The 19,976-nt window shown below is 41.6% G+C and overlaps 1 protein-coding gene across 3 annotated transcripts; it reads left to right on the top strand.

The window, feature by feature from the left end:
- The first annotated feature begins 5,285 nt into the window (after positions 1 to 5,285).
- Positions 5,286 to 15,351, top strand: rbm7 (RNA binding motif protein 7). 3 transcript variants are annotated; one of them, XM_033049904.1, is made up of 6 exons: positions 5,286 to 5,559; positions 6,345 to 6,507; positions 9,524 to 9,563; positions 9,594 to 9,644; positions 10,323 to 10,389; positions 12,958 to 15,351. In XM_033049904.1, the coding sequence occupies exons 1-6, from the start codon at positions 5,467 to 5,469 to the stop codon at positions 13,372 to 13,374; spliced, it is 831 nt and encodes a 276-aa protein (XP_032905795.1). In that variant the 5' UTR covers positions 5,286 to 5,466; the 3' UTR covers positions 13,375 to 15,351. The 3 variants fall into 3 exon arrangements, with proteins under 3 accessions (XP_032905795.1, XP_032905794.1, XP_032905793.1); XM_033049903.1 differs by having other exon boundaries at positions 9,524 to 9,568; positions 9,599 to 9,644; XM_033049902.1 differs by having other exon boundaries at positions 9,524 to 9,644.
- Positions 15,352 to 19,976: the final 4,625 nt, after the last annotated feature.

The following is a 19,976-nucleotide window of genomic DNA, read 5'->3' as shown; positions in this document are numbered from 1 at the left end:
GTGAACGGTACAAGGAAGCAGAGGGGCGGCTGTTGGAAGGATGAATTATGTGGTCGTAGATCTTGGTGATTGTGGCGGCAGCAATGCTAGGCCCCACAGTAGCTGGGTGAGTGAGTGAATTGAACGGAGTCTGCGGGCAAGCAGCTGCATGGAGTGGCAGTGGAAGATGCCAACGATATTGTGCTAGGCCAGGCTGACCCCTACTTCATCAATCCAGTGTTGCCAAGACCCAGTGCCTCAGAGTGAGAAAGTGAGAAATTGCATATCTTTAGGCCAAGCATGGACTTTTCAAAGACGGTGTTGTATTTGATAAATCACTGGATTCAGATAACAGTTTTGATTCACTTAGTAATTTATTACACTACTAAATGAGGCACATAAACTCATGTATCCGCGATTATCCCCGAACGTGCTCGGAAACCCCGAGTATACAGCAAAGCTCGCCGCAGGATGTTTCTACATACACTCACGTAAACCTGTACACACTCCCAAACTTATCAGTGCACAGGATGTTTCGTTCACGACACGTTCCGAGGCTGAAGTTCTCTCACCGAAAGGGCGCCCAACACCAATCTTTATGGCATTTCTTATCAGAGCATACCGTGCCATTGCCCCCTCCCTGAAACAATTATAAGCCCCTCTTGTCTGCAACATTTCTGTGCTACTAGCGGCAGGGGGTGTGGGTGGTCTACCCAACTTTTGCTGTTATGTTGTGTTTGCCAACGTTACACTTTCCCATAGAGTGGCCTTGAAGATTGCTTTCCCAGGCAAGGATCGCAGGTGCGAGGAGATAACGCGTCTGGAAACTTGTTTTTGAGAGGCAAACTCATCTGGAAACTTGTTTTCGAGAGGCAAACGCGTCTGGAAACTTGTTTTCGAGAGGCTTAACGCGTCTGGAAAGTTGTTTTCACCAGGCTATGGAATGTAGGGCTGCTAACTTAGCGGGTCCGGGTCAGCAGCTCTTCCAAATGCACCACTGTGCTTCAGTCAATATCTCAGACATCAATAACATGTCTTCAATTCCACGAGTTTTCGTGTTGCTAATTCAGGCTTGTGGCAAACTCTATTGACTGGAAGCCTAAATAAATAAATGTTCCGTTGTCTACTATTTATAAACCTCTTGTAAAATAAAAGCCTTTTGGTTCAATGAACATGACTTTTTTCATACATCGCTGGCTCTCTCATCAGTAAACATTCCAGTATTTTAATTGCATTCATTTTCCAGGATCAAGACATTGCTTGTCATATCTGTGTTTGTTGTTGCTCCTGTGAAGGTGGTGAGCTACCACATTGACCTGCAGTCTTTGTGGTGAAGATACTGCCACAGTGCCACTGAAAAAGGAATTTCAGGAATTATAAACAGTAACACCAAAGGATTGACAATCTATATTACTAAAAGTCTATTCTTGACCACTTCCTGTTTTTCTGTTTCATGATTTTAGAAAAAACGCTGCCACTTATGGCTGTGATTTTTGGCCATCGGACTCAGAGTCCCCCTCCGCTGTGCAGGACAGGAGGATTTTTCCCATCAATGAAAAATAAAAGAGTTATTAATGTTTTTAAAATGTTGAGATTCTCTCTGCTGCCCCTGCTGGTGGGAGGGGGAGGGACTATAAAACCCAGAAGTGTTGTGCCTCAGTCAGTCTCTGCAAGATGGGGGAAGTGAGAGGGTCACGTCTCTCAGTCTGAGCTGTGAATAACACTGAACACATGAATACTAAACTGTGAGTGTGGTTTACTGACCTTGAGTGCCCTTAATGTGGTTTGAAAATGAAAATGTGGTTGGTTTGAAGTAAAAGCACTGCAAATGGTTGGTGGCGGTTGGGTTGAAGTAAAAGCACTGCAAATGGTTGGTGGGGGTTAGGTTGAAGTAAAAGCACTGCAAATGTTTGGTGGGAATGGTTTGAAGTAAAAGCACTGCAAATGGTTGGTGGGGGTTGGGTTGAAGTAAAAGCACTGCAAATGTTTGGTGGGAATGGGTTGAAGTAAAAGCACTGCAAATGGTTGGTGGGGGTTGGGTTGAAGTAAAAGCACTGCAAATGGTTGGTGGGGGTTGGGTTGAAGTAAAAGCACTGCAAATGGTTGGAAGTCTAAACTTTACAACTTGCTGTTTGCACTGTATATGGATTTTAGATAAAACGCTACCACTTACGGCTGTGATTTTTGGCCATCTTATTCTGTCCCCCTCCGCTCATCAGGTGCAGAGGATTCTTCCCATCAATGAAAAATAAAAGTGTTATTAGTGTTTAAAAAAGTATCTTTCTCCTGTCAATCACGCCATGAAGGCCACACCTTTTCTGGTGGGAGGGGGGGAGGGATATTAAAACCCGGAAGTGTGGGTGTGGCTCAGTCTCTGCATGATGGGGGAGGGAGGGGTCACGACTCTGTCTGAGCTGTGAATCAACTGAACACACTGAATGTCTACTGAACTGTGAGTGTGGTGTTTTGAGTGGTTTTATGACCGTTTCACCCTGCTTAAAGTGGTATGAAACTACACTTGAATTTGGTGGCCTTGCACCCTGCTTGAAGTGGTAGGAAACTGCACTTGAATTCGGTGGCCTTGCACCCTGCTTGAAGTAGTCGGAAACTGCTCTTGAATTCGGTGGCCTTACACCCTGCTTGAAGTGGTAGGAAACTGCACTTGAATTCGGTGGCCTTGCACCCTGCTTGAAGTGGTAGGAAACTGCACCTGAATTTGGTGGCCTTGCACCCTGCTTGAAATGGAATTTCAAGTATAGCTGTGAGCCAACGGGTCCCACTTAGTCTAGTAATGTATATTTCCAAATCAGATGGTTCATAAGTTCTAGGAGCAGAATTAGGCCATTTGGCCCATCATGTCAACGCCGCCATTCAATCATGACTGATCTATCTTTCCCTCTCAACTCCATTCCCCTGCCTTCGCCCCATAACCCCTAGAAGATGGTGTACATCCTGGAAAATAACTTGCAGGTTCTGTACCCTTATGTAGTGGTAGAGATCATGTATTTAGGAGATGCTCTTGGAGTAACCTGGGCCAGTATATTTTGTAGTTGATGAAAGGAAATTATGTTTAGGGTGGTGGACAAAGTGCCAATCAAGTGTGTTACCGTGCTTGATGATGCCAAGCTCTTGAGGGTTATTCGTGCTGCACTCATCCAGGCAAGTGCAAAGTATTCCATCATCTCCCCACATTTGCATTGTGTATGGTTGAAAAGCTTTGGGTTGTCATTTACTTTGGGACACTCAGTCATGTACAGTTACAGTATCTGGCTGTTCTAGTATAGTTCATGGTCAATGGGAATCCTCAGCATATTGATGGTCAAGGACTTGGCAATCGTTAAGCAATTAAATGCCAAGGTTGATACAAAATGCTGGAGTAATTCAGTGGGTCAGGCAGCATGTCTGGAGAAAAGGAATAGGTGATGTTTCAGGTTGCAATCATTCAGACTCGGTCTGAAGAAGGGTCTTAACCTTAAACATCACTTATTCCTTTTCTCCAGAGATGCTGCCTGACCCCTTGAGTTACTCTAACATTTTGTGTATATCTTTGGTGTAAACCAGCATCTACAGTTCCTTCCTACGCTGAATGTCAAGGTTAGCTGGTTAGACTCTCGTTATTGCTTGGTAATTGTGGCTGTAGTAGTTGGGTCATTGAAGAAGCATTGATGTTGACTGGGAAATCGCTCTGAAGAATTCCTATAATGATGTTCAGGGATTGGATTGTGATGTGGTCTGGAGCCCAATGGTTCTGGTGAAACCTGCTGGTTAATCTCTAATTTGAGTTATCGGTGAGTAAGTGTTGTTTGATAATATTGTCTATGGAATCTTTCATCATGTTACTGATCATTGAGAGTAGACCGAGTTGTTGGCAATTAGCTGGATTGGATTTGTCATGCATTTTCTGAACAGGTCATGCCTGGGTAGTTTTTCCACCTCGGGTGGATGCCAATGTTGTAAGTGTACAATGACACCTTAGCTTGAGACGCAGCTGATTTTTAAGTGTAAATTTCAGTACTACACCCAGGATACTCTGGTCCCATATGTTTTGCTGCATTGAGTGCTTTCATTGGTTTCTTGATATATATTGGAGTGAATGGAAGCCAGCTTCTGTGATAATGGGAATCTCAGGAAGAAGTCAAGATAAATCATCTGGAGTTCATTTCTGCCGAAACGTGGTTGTGAATAATTCAGCCTTGCTGTGAGCTCTGCTATGTTAAGGATTGAGATGTTTTTGGAGTTTCTTTTGGTTAGCTGACTAAATGTCAACCATCATTCGTGATTGGATATAATATGCAGCAAAGCAACAAACTGAAGTGTTTTTGTTTACAAAATCTGACTTTCAAATATGCCTAATATCTTAGTTTCTTTGCATCTCTATCTTGTCACCTAAATCGCTGTTAGAATTCATTTTTTTCCCTCTTTCCTAAAGAATAGTATAATGTATAATATTCCAGTCTAACAGAGTGGTTCCTGAAGCTAGTTTAGTTTGTCACATGTACCAAGGTACAGTGAAAAGCTTTTGTTGTGTGCTATCCAGTCAACGCAACAAAAGTAAAGCTGAAAGAGAAGTATAACTCCATTATCCTCCCCTATGTCTGTTAAAGCACTGAACATTGAATCTATCTGATTCTTTGGATTTGTCATTCTCATTATTTTCCAGACAGAAGAATAATACCATGTCTTATGACTGCGTTATCTTTTACATTACAATCTTGTAGGCTAAACATTGACTTCAACTCTTTCAGATAATTAGCTTTTTGATTTTCACATTTACTGAATTCATAGTTTATTTTCTTTTGTTAATTTCAGATTTTATTCATCATCTTGCCTCTAACTGATGTACTCCCTGTTTTTTTTTTTTTACTGGTATCTTTCACTTGGCTCCATCACCACGTGTATTATCCATTGCAGAAGTGTAGTTGGGAAACATTTCCACCACTAGAGAATAAAAATAATTTGAAACTGTATTTTATAAATTGGTTCCTGTTCCTGGATAGGCGATGTTTTGGGTTGGGACCCTTATTCGAACCACCTTCATTTTGTTGCATGTCAGTCTAAAGTAGGTGTGCTGACTTAAAACGTCACCTATCCATTTTTGTTCAGAGATGCTGCCTGACCAACTGAGCTACTCCAACACTTTGTGTCTTTTTTTGTAAACCAGCATCTGCAGTTCCTTATTTCTACCACTATTCCATATCAGTTTCTAAATACTAGGAAATGCACTATCAAAAAAGTTGTGAAGTAGGTCATAGAGCATTACTTTTATACCACAGAAGATATAAAAGCTGTGCTCCCTTCCTATAATGACTTTAGTTTGTTGTCTGAGATGGAGGCTTGCGGGGCGGAAGTGTGCCCGGGTGACGAAACCAGCGGGGCGGAAGCGGGGCCTGAGGAAGGGGAAGAAGCGGCTTTTAAAAAGGCGCCTTAATCGGATTTACGGGTTGGTTTTACCCTCGGGTGCCGGGCGGGCAGGGGACTGCAGCCACCATGGGGGTATCGGACGATGCGAATAAGACGTTGTTTATCGGGAACTTGGACATTAAAGTGACGGAGGAGCTCCTGTTCGAGCTGTTCCTCCAGGTAAGGGAGGGCGGGCGGCCTATCGAGGCCTTCTCTCCCCTCTATCGACCCCCTCTCCCCCGACTCTGTCTGAAGAAGGGTCACCACCCGAAACGTCACCCATTCCTTCTCTCCAGAGATACTGCCTGTCCCGCTGAGTTACTCCAGCTTTTTGTTTCTATCGAGGCCTGTCGTTGCTCAGGCGCCGGCCTGCCTCGTCCGGCCACGTCCCTTGTGCTCCCGAGGTGCCGATACCCTGGGACGGGCTGATTGTAATATTTTCTGGTGGACTTCGTCCCTTTTCTCCCCCTCAAATTGTTTGATTTCAGATATATTTCGCCCCCTCGTGCTGCGGCGAACTTGCCCGGCGCTCAGTTTAAACGAAACTCCCGCAAAGTTTCCATCTAATCAGAAGCAGACGCCGTCTCGCAGAGTCGTTGCCCTGCTGGCGGGATTTGGGTTATTTACACTCCGAAAGGCTCCCAGGAGGGATTTTATTCTCGCTCCTGCAGATTAAATCGCTGTACAGGCTTTAACCACTTTATTTCAAACTCTACATTAACCCTAGTTTAGAGATACAAATGGAAACCGATCATTCGACCCACCATCGAGTCCACTCCAATCAGCACACAAGTTCTGTTATCCCACTTCTCATTCACTTCCTCCACATACGGGGCAATTTTACAGAGGCCAATCTACCTACAAAAACGCACGACACATAAACCCAGGTCTCTGAGTCAGCCCTCGCATCCCATAAATCGCAGTTTCACAATGTACAATTGACAGATTCATTTTCTGTTTACCAGGCTGGCCCGCTATTGGCGGTAAAAATTCCTCGGGATAAAGACGGGAAATCAAAACTGTTCGCGTTCGTGAATTTTAAGCACGAGGAGTCGGTCCATTACGGGAAGGATTTGCTGAATGGAATCCAGCTGTATGGCAGGGCAATCAAAGTCCAGTTCAGATCAGGTAAGAATTAACATAATGGTCAATCAAAATATTTGCTTGGTACCTGAGATATGCAATAAACAATTCGAAATGTTCTGGAGAAACTAGTCAATTTTTAAGGCAGTGGTTTTGATAAGTACAGAGATTAAACAGAAGCCTGGGATTGGGATGCTTGATTGGAGAATGCAAGTAGTACCCGAGATTACAATGGTTTTTATTTGTGACTGGGTGTTGGAAATGAAATGGAAAACGGAGCTAGTATAAAATCATTGCCTCAGGACACATTTGTATTTCTTGATTTGGAAAATATCTACCTCTGTATTGAGCCTGCAAGTTTCTAATGTTTTGATGCTTTTTCTTGAGCTGTATATTGAGCCGCATTGAAGCTATGTGAAAGCTGAAAGTCGACAATGATGATCTATTTCATGTGCAGACTGATGGAGTGGAAGCCCATTATATCTCCCAGAGGGCAGTACAAAGGGAAGCAGAGGGGCACCCCTTGTTTGTACATCCTGTCCACACATACATTTACTTATCCCACCTTTGGCCCATGTTGCCGACCTGAACCAGTGTTATCTGCCTGTGTTTGGCTCGTATCCCTCTAATCCTGTTCTACTCGCATATCTCTCTAATGTCTTAAGCATATTTGTACTTGTTTCTACCACTTCATTTGGTAACTCGCCCTGTATATCCACCAGATGGGGAAAAAGTAGACCCTCGGGCCCTTTAAAAAAAATCTTTCCCCTCTCACCTTAAAATTCTGCCGTCTAGTTTTAGACTCTCGTAATAGGTGAAAAAGACAAACCATTCACCTGATACACCTTATGATTTTGCATACCTCTATAAAATCATCTCTCAGCCTCTTGCGCTCCATGAAAAAAGACCCAGTCTCTTTATAACTCAAGCCCTTTTTTAATGAATCTTTTCTGCACTCTTTGCAGCTCATGTTATCCTTCCTCCAATGGTGATTGGAGCTTTGCATAATACTCTTTAAGTATGTTACCAACGCTGCCTTCACAACCAGCCTAATTGGGTCAAATCTTTCAGGGAACTATGTGCTTGTATCCCTGCATCTCTCTGTCCTTCAACACTCACCAGAGCCCTGCTATTTACTGTGCAAGTCTTGCTTAACTTCCGAGAATACAACACTTCACACTTAGCTGTATTGAACAGATCGTGAAGGTCCACATCATGCTCAAAATTATATTTAGAGGAGAAGTTTATCTGTGTGACTTGAAGGGAGGAAAGAGTGGTGGTGTCTCTGTATCTCCCTCTGAGGTATAGGTCTGAGCCTTGCTGAGGAAGTGCAGTGTGTTTTATTAGATAGACGTGGAGACAGTAGTGGTGTAGATAGTGGAAAGAGAGATGTTGAGTGGATGGTCATGGTGATCGATGACTTGCATATTATGGACCTGACTACAGTGAAGCTGCACATTTCTATCCTAGTGTAGTGGGCCTCACCAATTTCCTGGAAAATTGTAGACAGTTCTGGGCATCGAACTACAGGAATGATGCAGCAATAGAGAGAGTGCAGATGAGATGCGCCAGGAATCACCTGAAATGAAGGGCTGTAGTTATAATGAAACAGTGAAGAGGCTGGGTTAACTTGCTAGAATATAGGAAATTGAGGAATGACTTTGCTGAAGTTTATGAAAGTGAAGGGCATTTGCAGGTTTACCTCTTATTACTGATGATTTGTTGGAGTATTAGAATACTGTTGTTGTGTTAACGTTCCTGTAAAGCCGTACAGCAAGTAAGATTTTCATTTTTCTGTTCCCAGTGCATATGATAAATTAACATTCTAGAGCTCTTTATGTAAGATTCGTCTTTTTGTTCACATGGGCAGAAAAGTGTACAACATGAGTGCAAAATGTAAGAAAGATCTGCCTACTATGTTCTGTGTGCTGAAGCAAAGCAAGAATTTCATTGTCCTATACAAGGGGACACATGACAATAAACTCACTTGAACGACACATTTTGCACACTGGGTTGTGGGGAATGAGCTGCCAGAGAAGGTGGTAGATGTGAATACAATTACAACATTTAAAAGGCATTTCCATAGGCACTTAAACCTATAGTTATAGAAGGATACTGACCTATTTCAGGTAAATGGGATTAGGCAGAGATCACAGTTAGCATGGCTGTGGTGAGCTGCAAGGACTCTTTCTGTGCTGTAGAATTCTACTGATCCAACTAGTGTCTCATTGATAACTAAAAGTCTTTGGTTAATCATTTGCCACAATATATCAGCCTTCCGCCTCTTATAGACAAATATGCATGTAGTTGGTCTGATTTAAGTGAGGAGGGTAGGGGTTCATGACAAGTTTCTGCCCTGCAACACTCTTAGTAATGCATCTGGGCCATAAATTAGCACAGATTCTCTGGGGTCTTGTTCATGGAAACACATTCTGAGTGTTAAGCAAAGTATGTTGTTAGGCATTAAGAAAAAAAAATCCCTGCAGCGAATCTGGTGAAAATACTGTGCAAGGAGTTCCAGCACTTTGGCCCAGTGTTGGCACGTTTGAGACCCTGGGAGAGGATTTGCAGTTAATTTTGTTCCCTCTGTCCTTTTTCCGTGGTAGAGATCACGGGTATAAGAAATGCAGCTGAAATGTGGAATAATACTGCTGTCACTGCTAACCTGAAAAACAATTAGATTTTTGGCTTTTGCCTGAAATGTAGATAGATGGTGCTTATCTTTCAGGAATTATAGAGTCATACAGCAAAGAAACAGATTGTTCGGCCCACCAAGTTGGCACAAATCATCAACCATCCAGATGCACTAATCATTAATTTTATTATTTTCTTTGCATTTTTATCATCTCTCCACAGATTCTATCACCCAGCTACCTCAGCGGCAATTTACAGTAGCCAATTATGGAAATTTGAGCTGCTAAATTATGAAAAATAGTAAAAATGTTGGTTTTGTGTGGGGGGAAATGAATTGTCATCGTTTTTTCAATGTAACATGGGCATGTTAAATTGTATTGTGTTTGTACTTGGAATCTCAATCAAATCTTTTTTGTTTTCATCCTAGGTAGTTCTCATGAATCTCGGGAAGGAAGCCAATCTCAGAATTCAAATGCTTCTCCTGGCCCCTACCAGACCTCAAATGCTTCTCCTGGCCCCTACCAGACCAGCCAGTTCAATAATAATCGGTATAAACTTTAGAGATTCTGCTATTTTTATTCTACATGCTGCTATAATTTAAGTATGAAACCAGCTAATCCATTGTGTATATTGGTTCTATAATGGCTTAAATGTTATCAGAAATTAGATTTTATTAGTCTCTTGGGTTTTTTTAGGGTGTCAAGTCCAAAATTAATAACAGATGCTATTGTGCCCAATACAAAACTATAGTTAATTGTGGCAAAATCTGGTCCCGACATTAGACTTCTTTTAAATTAAAAAAAAACCCCAAAAAAAAAACCCATTAAGGTTGGCCTCAACCTTTTTTTCTCACCTGTTCTATCTGTAGTTCTGTTTTAATAACTATTCATCCACCAAAATTCACTTTCATCCTTTGGTTGATACAAAATGTACTTCATACTGTACATTTCTGTGGTGAAAATAGGCTCTCATTTTCTGATTATAGCAATAGGGATAATTTAACTTCAGGAATTTGCTTGTGTATTTGTTATGGAGATTAGAAGAGTGCTATTGGTTAAAAACGCATGTTAATTGTTTCAGTGGTAACAGAGGAAGAATGCTGATAAAAGTAGTTATGAAATTCTGTGTGCACAATTGTACTGCTCTGAATGAACTTGCATTGTTTTGAGATGTCTGTTACTTTCTGCATTGTATTCATGTTTCTCTTTTTCCTTCCCCCTTGGTAGATTTGCAACTGCACAAAATGTACAGAGATCATTTTCTACACCTGATAATCTTCAAAGGCAGGTCATGGTGAGTGAATCATGTTTGTGAAAAAGTATGTCTTGATCCTGCAATAAACTTCATTTTCAAAATATATTTTTAATGAAGAGGTGTCAGTGGCCCTCTGGTGGAAATTATGATCTGGTGGGCAGGGATGGTGGACATGAGAGTAAGAGTTCTCGGTCCTAATAACAAATTCCAGTGCTTCTTATCCAGTTTGCTTATTGAAGTGGTAAAGTTTGGGGCAGACGTGAGTGCGCATGTTGATTGATATTTGAAAAGGATTCAAGTTGTGGGATGAAAACATCTGGTGGTTTTCTTCAATTTCAGATTATCTTTTAATAGCAATCAAATTTGTGAGCTGAATTCAACGGTCTTTTGTGTGGGCCTTGCCAGGCCTGAGATTAATACCAAACTATTTAGTTTTGATTTTGTGATTGAAATATAGCATGTGTAACAAATGTTGTCATTTGCTGCATCTGTCGAGAGAGTAATGAAGTAGCTCACTGCTGTATACTGAATTTAATGGGAAGTTCCTTTGCCCCTATTTAATTAGAATGGTTTTATATTCAGAATCGTGCCGATAAAGGGCAATTTTGTCCTTCATTACTGTGCTGTTTGTTTTAAAGAGCTATCCAGTTCTCCCCTCTGCTCTTTCTGCAGAGTGCAGTATTTTTTTTTAAAAAAGGGCTATTGTTAACTCCCCTCTGCTCTTTCTCCTTGGATGTTTATCCAGTTTGAGTCGATCATTCTTTGTCTCTCAGGTCATTGGCATTTGGTGGTGTGACCTTTGTTTTCTACTTGCTTTGCCACACTATTGGCACTGGGATGCATTTCAATTTCCTTAGATAGACATAAAAATGCCACTAGGTGCGCCGCACTGAAGGCAGTCTCTGCCTACAGTCTGTTTGTTTTTCTATCTTTTTTATTTTTAGTTAGTTTTAAAACTATGTTTCTTTAGTTTCTTTAACTTTTTTATGTGGGGGAGGGAGGTAGGGTAAGGGGGAAACCGTTTCTCAGTCGCTTCCTGGCGAGGACGTGACTATTTCTCCAAGTCGCTTCTTCGCCCCCCCCCCCCCCCCTCGCGACCTACCACCTGGATTGGAGCGGCCCGTACCAGAGCTTCAGTGGCAGCGCAGCGCTGGATTCACCGCGGAGCAGGCGATGCCTTACCTGGGATCGCCGTTTTGGAGCTCCGGAGTGTTGGGCCTGCTGCATCGACGTCGGAGCTGTGGTCTGCAGCACGAGCGGCGCTGACTTCAACATCACGGACACCTGTGGTCCTTTGCCGAGGCCGCCAGCGTTGAATCCCCACCCTGCGGACTCTGGTAGGAAGTGGCCATTTTCAGATGTCCAAGCCGCTGAGGATGTCCTCCAGTCCCGACATCGGACTTCCATCACCCCGGCAAGCGGGCCTGAACATCGGGCCGCCTGTAGCCGCGACTGCGGGGGGGTTCATGAGCCCCCCGACCATGGGAGGACAACGGAGGAGGATGACTGAATTTTGGAGCCTTCTCTCAGTGTGAAACTTTGATCCCGCTGTGTGGGGATGTCTGTGTTAAAAACTATCGTGTTCTGTGCTCTTTATTATTTGAATGGCTGTATGGCGACCACATATTTCACTGTACCAATGACAAATAAATGTATTTTGTAAATCTTTGATAGCAAAAACCGGAAGGCAGATTACTATCTAAATGGCGTCAAGTTGGGAAAAGGGGAAGTACAACGGGATCCGGGGGTCCTTGTACATCAGTCTATGAAAGTAAGCATGCAGGTACAGCAGGCAGTGAAGAAAGCGCATGGCACGTTGGCCTTTTGTAACAAGAGGAATCGAATATAGGAGCAAAGAGGTCCTTCTGTAGTTGTACAGAGCCCTAGTGAGATCACACCTGGAGTATTGTGTGCAGTTTTGGTCCCCTAATTTGAGGAAGGACATTCTTGCTATTGAGGGAGTGCAGCATAGGTTTGCAAGGTTAATTCCCGGGGTGGTGGGGCTGTCATATGCTGAGAGAATGGAGCAGCTGGGCTTGTACACTCTGGAGTTTAGAAGGATGAGAAGGGATCTCATTGAAACGTATAAGATTGTTAAGGGTTTGGACACGCTGGAGGCAGGAAACATGTTCCCGATGTTGGGTGAGTCCAGAACTAGGGGCCACAGTTTAAGAATAAGGAGTAAGCCATTTAGAACGGAGACGAGGAAACACTTTTTCTCACAGAGTGGTAAGTCTGTGGAATTCTCTGCCTCAGAGGGCGGTGGAGGCAGGTTCTCTGGAAGCTTTCAAGAGAGCTAGATGGGGCTTTTAAAAATAGCGGAGTCAGGGGATAGGGGGAGAAGGCAGGAATTGGGTACTGATTGGGGATGATCAGCCATGATCCCATTGAATGGCAGTGCTGGCTCGAAGGGCCGAATAGCCTATTCCTGCACCTATTGTCTATCTTGTCTTGTAAAAAAGCTGGCGTAACTCTGCGTGACAGGCAGCATTCCGAAGAGAAGGAATGGGTGACGTTTCGGGTCGAGACCCTTCTTTACACTTTTACTGTTTATTGTATTTCATTGAGCACCATGCATGTTTTAAACTACTTTAATTTTACTTTCAGGTAAACAATATGTGGCAGCAGCATGCCAGGGGAGGGCCGCAGACTTGCAGTTCTTCTGTGCAACAGCCAAGCACCAATAATCGTTCCAACCAGCAGCAAACAAATCGAGGAATGCCTTCAAGCTCGCAAATGGCACCTCAGAATTTGGCCAATCCAAATTCACATACTGCGTGGAATTTAGAAAAAATATCTGGCACCCAAAGGCAACAAGCATATAGTTCCTATCCGTCTGACAACGGTCATTACCCACGAGAGGCTCGCTTCCAAGATCACAATCCCGACTGGCACTATCGGGGAAACCGTGAGTCTGAGTACCGACAAGACCAAACTTCTCATCACAGCAGAAATTGGGAGCATGAATATAATGCTCAAAGAGAGGTCTCCAGAGGTGGGAGATGGCGAGGAAATCGGCAGTAAACTGACACAGTGTTGGATGGTGGGAGTTAACCAATTCAATTTTTCTCTTGAGATTAGATTGCAATTTAACAAAATTGTTTTTTTTAAAAAGATGAGTTATTTTCTCTAATGTACAAGTTGAGTTCCTCTTTCAGTTTACATAAATATCAATTTTTCATCAGTGCCAGTTTCTGCTTCAGTAGTACTTGTAAACTTGTTCTGCACATTGCTCAGGATGAGAGTGACGGAGTTGTATAACATTGCATTTCGCTTAAATTATCTCTGACCTCCTCCCCCCCCCCCCCCCCCCCCCCCCCAACTCTCTCATTAAGTGATTCTGGTTTTGCAGTGCATGGTGCGCCCGTTATGGAATTATCTTTGCAGTTTTAATGAAAGTATTATGTACAACAGAGCAAATAACTTGTAAATGATTTGTATCTTGCATGTGAGTAGAAATGTAATTGTAACGTGAAAGCAATAGTTTTGAGTACTAATGCAAAGAATAGAACTGGACTTTTTATATTGATTATATAAATCAGCATTCTCTTCCATTTTACCTTCTAATGTATCTTGGGAGCAATGACCAACCTCTGAATAAATAAGTAGCAGTGCCCAATCCTTTTAACAGTTGACCTGTATCAGGTGCTCTGCTTGTCTCCTGTACATATACCTCAGCACATCATGGTGTGTGGATATCTTTTTAAAAGTCTGGCAGCAGGGAGGATCTGCCTGCAACTGTTCAGTCCTTATCGTGAACCTTAGAACTTCCAGTCAAAACAATTGAATTCCACTGTATTTGTAATTAATTCTTGCGTCACAAGGGGGTTTTCCTTGGCACAATGATCAGTGTTTGATAGATTGGAATTCTCCAAGCTGCCATCAATCTGCAATAAAAATTACTTCAGAATAGGATAATGGTTTGGATATTGAATAATTGCGGAGAACCTGCTTTTAAAGGATCAACTCTAGCGAAGATAAAGGAGATTTTGAATTTGATAGTATCTGAGCCTGCATAGGAAGTTGGCTCACTCCTAAATTAAATCTAATTTAGCAGTTTGGAATGCGGGAAAGAAGTAACTGCTAATTTGACCCATCTTGTTTTACAACTTGTCTACAACTCTCTTTTACAATATTTAATACCAGGCATTGATCCCCATACTTAATCCAATGGAGTGGCATCTATTCTTGTATTATGGTTGCTGTTTTTCTTCCAAATCATCTAATTATTTTATCAGTATGTATTGAGTATATAAAAGGACGCTGTTTAATCTGTTTGGAGTGGGGATGAGTGAGTAGTAGTTTTCGCGCAGGTAAATTCTAGTTACAATGAATAATTGTAGAGTTCGCAGATTTCCAATTATATTGCTTATTTGTTTTTTGTTCCGCAGTCAATATTTTTAACACTGCTTCCAGTTAAATATTCTAATTTGTTTTCCTCGTAAAACTGGGCTTTCCAAACTATTCAACTTTGCTTTGTACCTATTTGTAGCTGCATATGAAGAACAAATTTGTATTTTTGGTGTAATGAAAAATCTTTTATAAACTAAATTAGGCAATTTTTAATTGACATTTTTTTAATGTAACTTTAGGGTGGGGATGGGTGAGAGAAATGCAAAACTTGAGGTTTTCAAAAGGACTAGAATTTTTCCAGTGCAGTGTTGGCTGCTTTACTCTTCTATATCCTAACAGCTTTTGTATTAAAATAAATGTCTATTCAATACTGTCCTGTTTTTCTTTGGAATGATGTAAGAAGGTAACCTGAGAAAAATATTGCAGAATTGTAAATACAAAGAAAAGTTGTACCTAGTTGAAGTTATTTTAATTAGCTGTTGTACAGCTATATTTTCAACTATTTAAATGTGCAATATTTTAATAGAATGATATGTTTGTGATCTGAATTTCAGTTCTGACAACTTTGGAATCTACTTTTCATTGAAGATGTATTGTCATGTCAATTGCTATTCTTCACGCACCAGATAAAAATATATTCAACATTAATTTTCTGCTGCAATTTATTGTCTAGTGATCTATTTTCTGTTTCAAAATTTCAAAGTTGCTCTTCGCCATGTAAAATATATACAATGTAGAATAATGAGAGGCATAGACAAGGTAGACAGTCAGAACATTTTTTCCCCCAGGATGGAAAAATCAAATATTAGAGGGGATAGCTTGAAGGCGGGAGGGGCAAAATTAAAAGGAGCTGCGTGGGGCAAGTTTTTTTTAATTTTTTACACGGGCTGATGAGTGCCTGGAACCTAGTTTGGTTTTATAAATTCATAATCTGGTCCTGAGTTTAGAGTTTTGTTCCAAATCTGTGACTAACAAAGAGCGGCATGGAGCAATGTCGAATTTCAGTGACCTGGATGGGATGTTGATGGTACCATTTGGATTTCTTGGTACTTAGAGATACAGCTTGGATCACCGAGTCAACACCACCTTTTAGCATCCTTTCACACAGTTCTATGTTATCCCACTTTTTATCCACTCTGTACGCACTCTTAATTTACAACAGCCAATTAACCTTCCTGGAGGGCAAGAAGCTCACATGGACACAGGGCCAACGTCCAAAATCCACACTGGCGGCACCCGAGGTCAGGAGCAAACTCTTGTCACTTGTGGGATAGTGTTAATGTGTGGGGATCACTGGTCGGTGCGGACTCGGTGGACCGAAGGGCCTGTTTCCGTGCTGTATCTCTAAACTAAACTAAAAGTCCAGTGAGTCGTATAAAATAGGGTCAGACATTTCAGGCTCTAAGCCTCTGAGTCTCGTAATTCAAAGAGCTGATCACTTTTGTTTATGAACAGAGATGCAAATGCATTACAGCTTACAACTACATACAACGATGGGCAGCTTGAGGCTGACTGGGAGTTGCAGCATGATTCTAGTTGCCAGGTAAAGTGGTAGAGACACGTAGTTACAATGTTACAGTTACAAATGCATTTAAGTAAGTACATGGACAGAAAAGGTTTGAGATTGATGTGCCAAATGCAAGAAAATGGAACTAGCTCAGGTGGGCAACTTAGTCAATAGAGATGACATGGACTGAATGTCGTTTCCCTGCCATATGACTATTGACTCTTTAAGGTGCTGCTTTGTAATGTAGGTAATGTTAAAAATGTTAATGCAAATCAGTCACTTTTTCTAAATATAAATCTGTAGAGATCCTGCTGCAAGTGTTTGGTCTTCCTCCTATCAGTCATGAGTCAATAACTTCTGAGGATGGCCAATGTTTTAAATGGATCATTAAGATCGGAACCATTTGACATTCTTCACTTTGTAAATGCATTAGCAGTAGACCATTTGTTTTTGCTTATTTGTGAATGAGAGGAAAGATAATCTACATCTGAATCTTGATGTTAATAATTACACATAGCTGAGAAATCTTAAGAATGCTTCATGCCCTGCACAATGAATTTCCTGCTTGTAGCTTTTAATGGGATCGCATTATTTTTTTCCCAAGGCTGCATCTCTTGCTAATGCTAAAATTGTGTGAATTTTAATCTATTATGACAATCCAAGAACTGACTTGATGTTCAGGCAGTTATAAACTGTCAATGAAATTCTTCATCACAATCATTTGCATTCTGAATTTTAATAATGTGCCAGATTTAAATGTCATCCACTATCTGCCTTCTAATCCACATTGTTTATTGATGTGGAATTTGGGCTGTATACTTTACAAAGCAAACTGCTGAATGATACCAATATACCAAGTGGCAACTAAAATTTCAAAAGTTTGAACTATTTGTCAATTTGTAGTGATTGGGTGAAGGCTGTAGACTTGGCTTTCAATTTCCTCACTAGTTTAATCTGCTGGCAAATATGAGTGAATGTTGAGGATAGCAATTTCCAGGTAATATCTATTTCACTAAGAAGTACTGAGGTCAAGGGTACTAAACAATGGAAGCCGTGGTGTGACCTGGCAATATATTTAATGCTAAGGTTATCCTTGCCTTCCTGGTAAATGCAATATTTCTAAATGACATCCTCTGGCACGAGGGAAAGAGTTGTTGCTTTCGTAAGATATCAGCAGTCATGCTGGGGTAGCTGGATAGTATGGCTATTTATCCCAATCAAGTATAATTAGTCTTATATATTATGTAATTATGGATCTTTATTCATACAAGTTATGATCCATTGCTGTAGATTAAAATACTCCCCTTGCAATAAGCCAATGCAAAGTTTAGCATTGATGCTGGAATCTGAAATAAATAAAGTGGTGGAAATTGGGATCTGTGTGTAGAAAACACTGGGCATCTCAGAACTTGTGAAATATTAGGTACAGATTTTAATATAGAACTAGACTAAGTGGGACCCGTTGGGTCCCATGTTCACACGGGAGGGCTGGTCCCCCGACGCAATATTCCACCTCTCCACCAATTCCAATATTGGTGGCCAGTGGGGGGGCTTTCTGGAGTGCTGGTATGGGTTCTTGGGGTGGCAGCTCAGTCCCTCAAGCCTGATCAGCTGGCAGCTAACTTACGGCTGGTGGGCTGGCAGTTGACTCATGACTATTCCTTGAAATTCCATTTCAAGCAGGGTGCAAGGCCACCAAATCCAAGTGCAGTTTCATTCCACTTCAAGCAGGGTCGGAGGCCACCAAATTCAAATGCAGCTTCATACCATTTCATGCAGGGTGAAACCACCATAAAACCACACAAAACACCAAACTCACAGTTCAGTAGACATTCAGTGTGTTCAGTTGATTCACAGCTCAGACAGAGTCATGACCATCATGCAGAGACTGAGCCACACCCACACTTCCGGGTTTTATAACCCCTCCCCCTCCCACTGGAAAAGGTGCGGCTTTCAGGGTGTGATTGACAGGAGAGAGATTCTCAACATTTTTTAAACACTAATAACACTTTTAGTTTTCATTGATGCGAAGAATTCTTTGCACCTGCTCAGCGGAGGGAGGACTGAGTAAGATGGCCAAAAATCACAACCGTAAGTGGTAGCATTTTATCTTAAATCAATATACAGTGCAAACAGGAAGTAAGTACATTTGCAGTAGTGCCTTTTAACTTCATGGACCACTGTGGAATGGTCTTGACGAAATGATTAAACAAAGTATGAATATAATGCAATTTAAAAAAATGTACAAAAGATATATCTTTGAAAAGTACAGTAATGAGGAAGGAGAATGTAAATCTCACAAATGTTAATGGTGCTTGTTCTTTTTTTGTTCTTTTTTTCTTAATAGCTTGATTGGAGTAGTTTTATTTGAATTGTCTGTTTAGTTTATTTTATTAAATTTTGCATTTGTTAATGGTGAAGAATGGGGGTAGGACTTGACAAGCATAGGCTTCTTCCTATCCCTTTTCGAACGAGTCTAATGTGTATTATGTTGAAATTCTTTTTTTTTTTTTTAATCGTTCGAAATAAAAGATAAAAGATATCATTCATTCAAGCCAAAGCACCCAAGCCGCCATTTGAAGTAAGTAGTGCCTTTCAACTTCAAGCCAAATCACCCGCCACCATTTGCAGTAATTAGTGCCTTTCAACTTCAAGCCAAAGCATCCAAGCCACCGTGTGCAGTAAGTAGTGCCTTTCAACTTCAAGCCAAAGCTCCCAAGCCACCATTGCAGTAAGTAGTGCCTTTCAACTTCAAGCCAAAGCACCCAAACAACCATTTGCAGGTAGTGTCTTTTACTTCAAACAAACCATATTTTCATTTTCAAACCACATTAAGGGTACTCACAGTTGTGTAGACATTTATTCAGAGCTCATAGAGACGTGACCCTTGGCTTCATCCATCTTGCAGAGATTGAGTGAGGCATCACCACTTCCTGGTTTTATAGTCTCTCCCCCTCCCTCCAGCAGGTGCAGCAGAGAGAATGGTGATTTTTTTAAACTTCAAGCCAAAGCTCCCAAGCTGCCATTTGAAGTAAGTAGTGCCTTTCAACTTCAAGCCAAAGCACCCAAGCCACCATTTGCAGTAAGTAGTGCCTTTCAACTTCAAGCCAAAGCACCGAAGCCATCATTTGCAGTAAGTAGTGCCTTTCAACTTCAAGCCAAAGCACCCAAGCCACCATTTGCAGTAAGTAGTGCCTTTCAACTTCATGCCACCATTTGTAGTAAGTAGTGCCTTTAAACTTCAAGCCAAAGCACCCAAGCCACAATTTGCAGTAAGAATTGCCTTTTAACTTCAAGCCAAAGCACCCAAGCCACCATGTGCAAGAAGTAGTGCCTTTCAACTTCAAGCCAAAGCAGCCAAGCCATCATTTGCAGTAAGTAGCGCCTTTCAACTTCAAGCCAAAGCACCCAAGCCACCATTTGCAGTAAGTAGTGCCTTTCAATTTTAAACCAAAGCTCCCAAGCCACCATTTGCAGTAAGTAGTGTCTTTCAACTTCAAGCCAAAGCACTCAAACAACCATGTGCTGGCAGTGCCTTTTTACTTCAAACAAACCATATTTTCATTTTCAAACCACATTAAGGGTACTCACAGTTGTGTAGACATGTGTTCAGTGTTATTCAGAGCTCAGTGACCCTTGGCTTCATCCATCTTGCAGAGACTAAGTGAGGCACAGCACTTCCTGGTTTTATAGTCCCTCCCCCTCCCTCCAGCAGGGGCAGCAGAGGGAATGGTGAATTAAAAATAAACATTAATATCTCTCTGAT

This window comes from Amblyraja radiata, chromosome 33 (genome assembly GCF_010909765.2).
Source record: "Amblyraja radiata isolate CabotCenter1 chromosome 33, sAmbRad1.1.pri, whole genome shotgun sequence".
Lineage (NCBI taxonomy): Eukaryota > Metazoa > Chordata > Chondrichthyes > Rajiformes > Rajidae > Amblyraja > Amblyraja radiata.
This window is presented reverse-complemented; position numbering and strand designations above follow the sequence as displayed.

What these genes read in the sequence shown, in the direction of transcription:
- rbm7 (XM_033049902.1), top strand. Translation starts at nt 5,467, where the DNA reads ATGGGGGTATCGGACGATGCGAATAAGACGTTGTTTATCGGGAACTTG. An exon ending in TGTTCGAGCTGTTCCTCCAG is followed by an intron (nt 5,560 to 6,344) that starts GTAAGGGAGGGC and finishes TCTGTTTACCAG; the next exon opens with GCTGGCCCGCTATTGGCGGT. An exon ending in AGCCAGTTCAATAATAATCG is followed by an intron (nt 9,645 to 10,322) that starts GTATAAACTTTA and finishes CCCCCTTGGTAG; the next exon opens with ATTTGCAACTGCACAAAATG.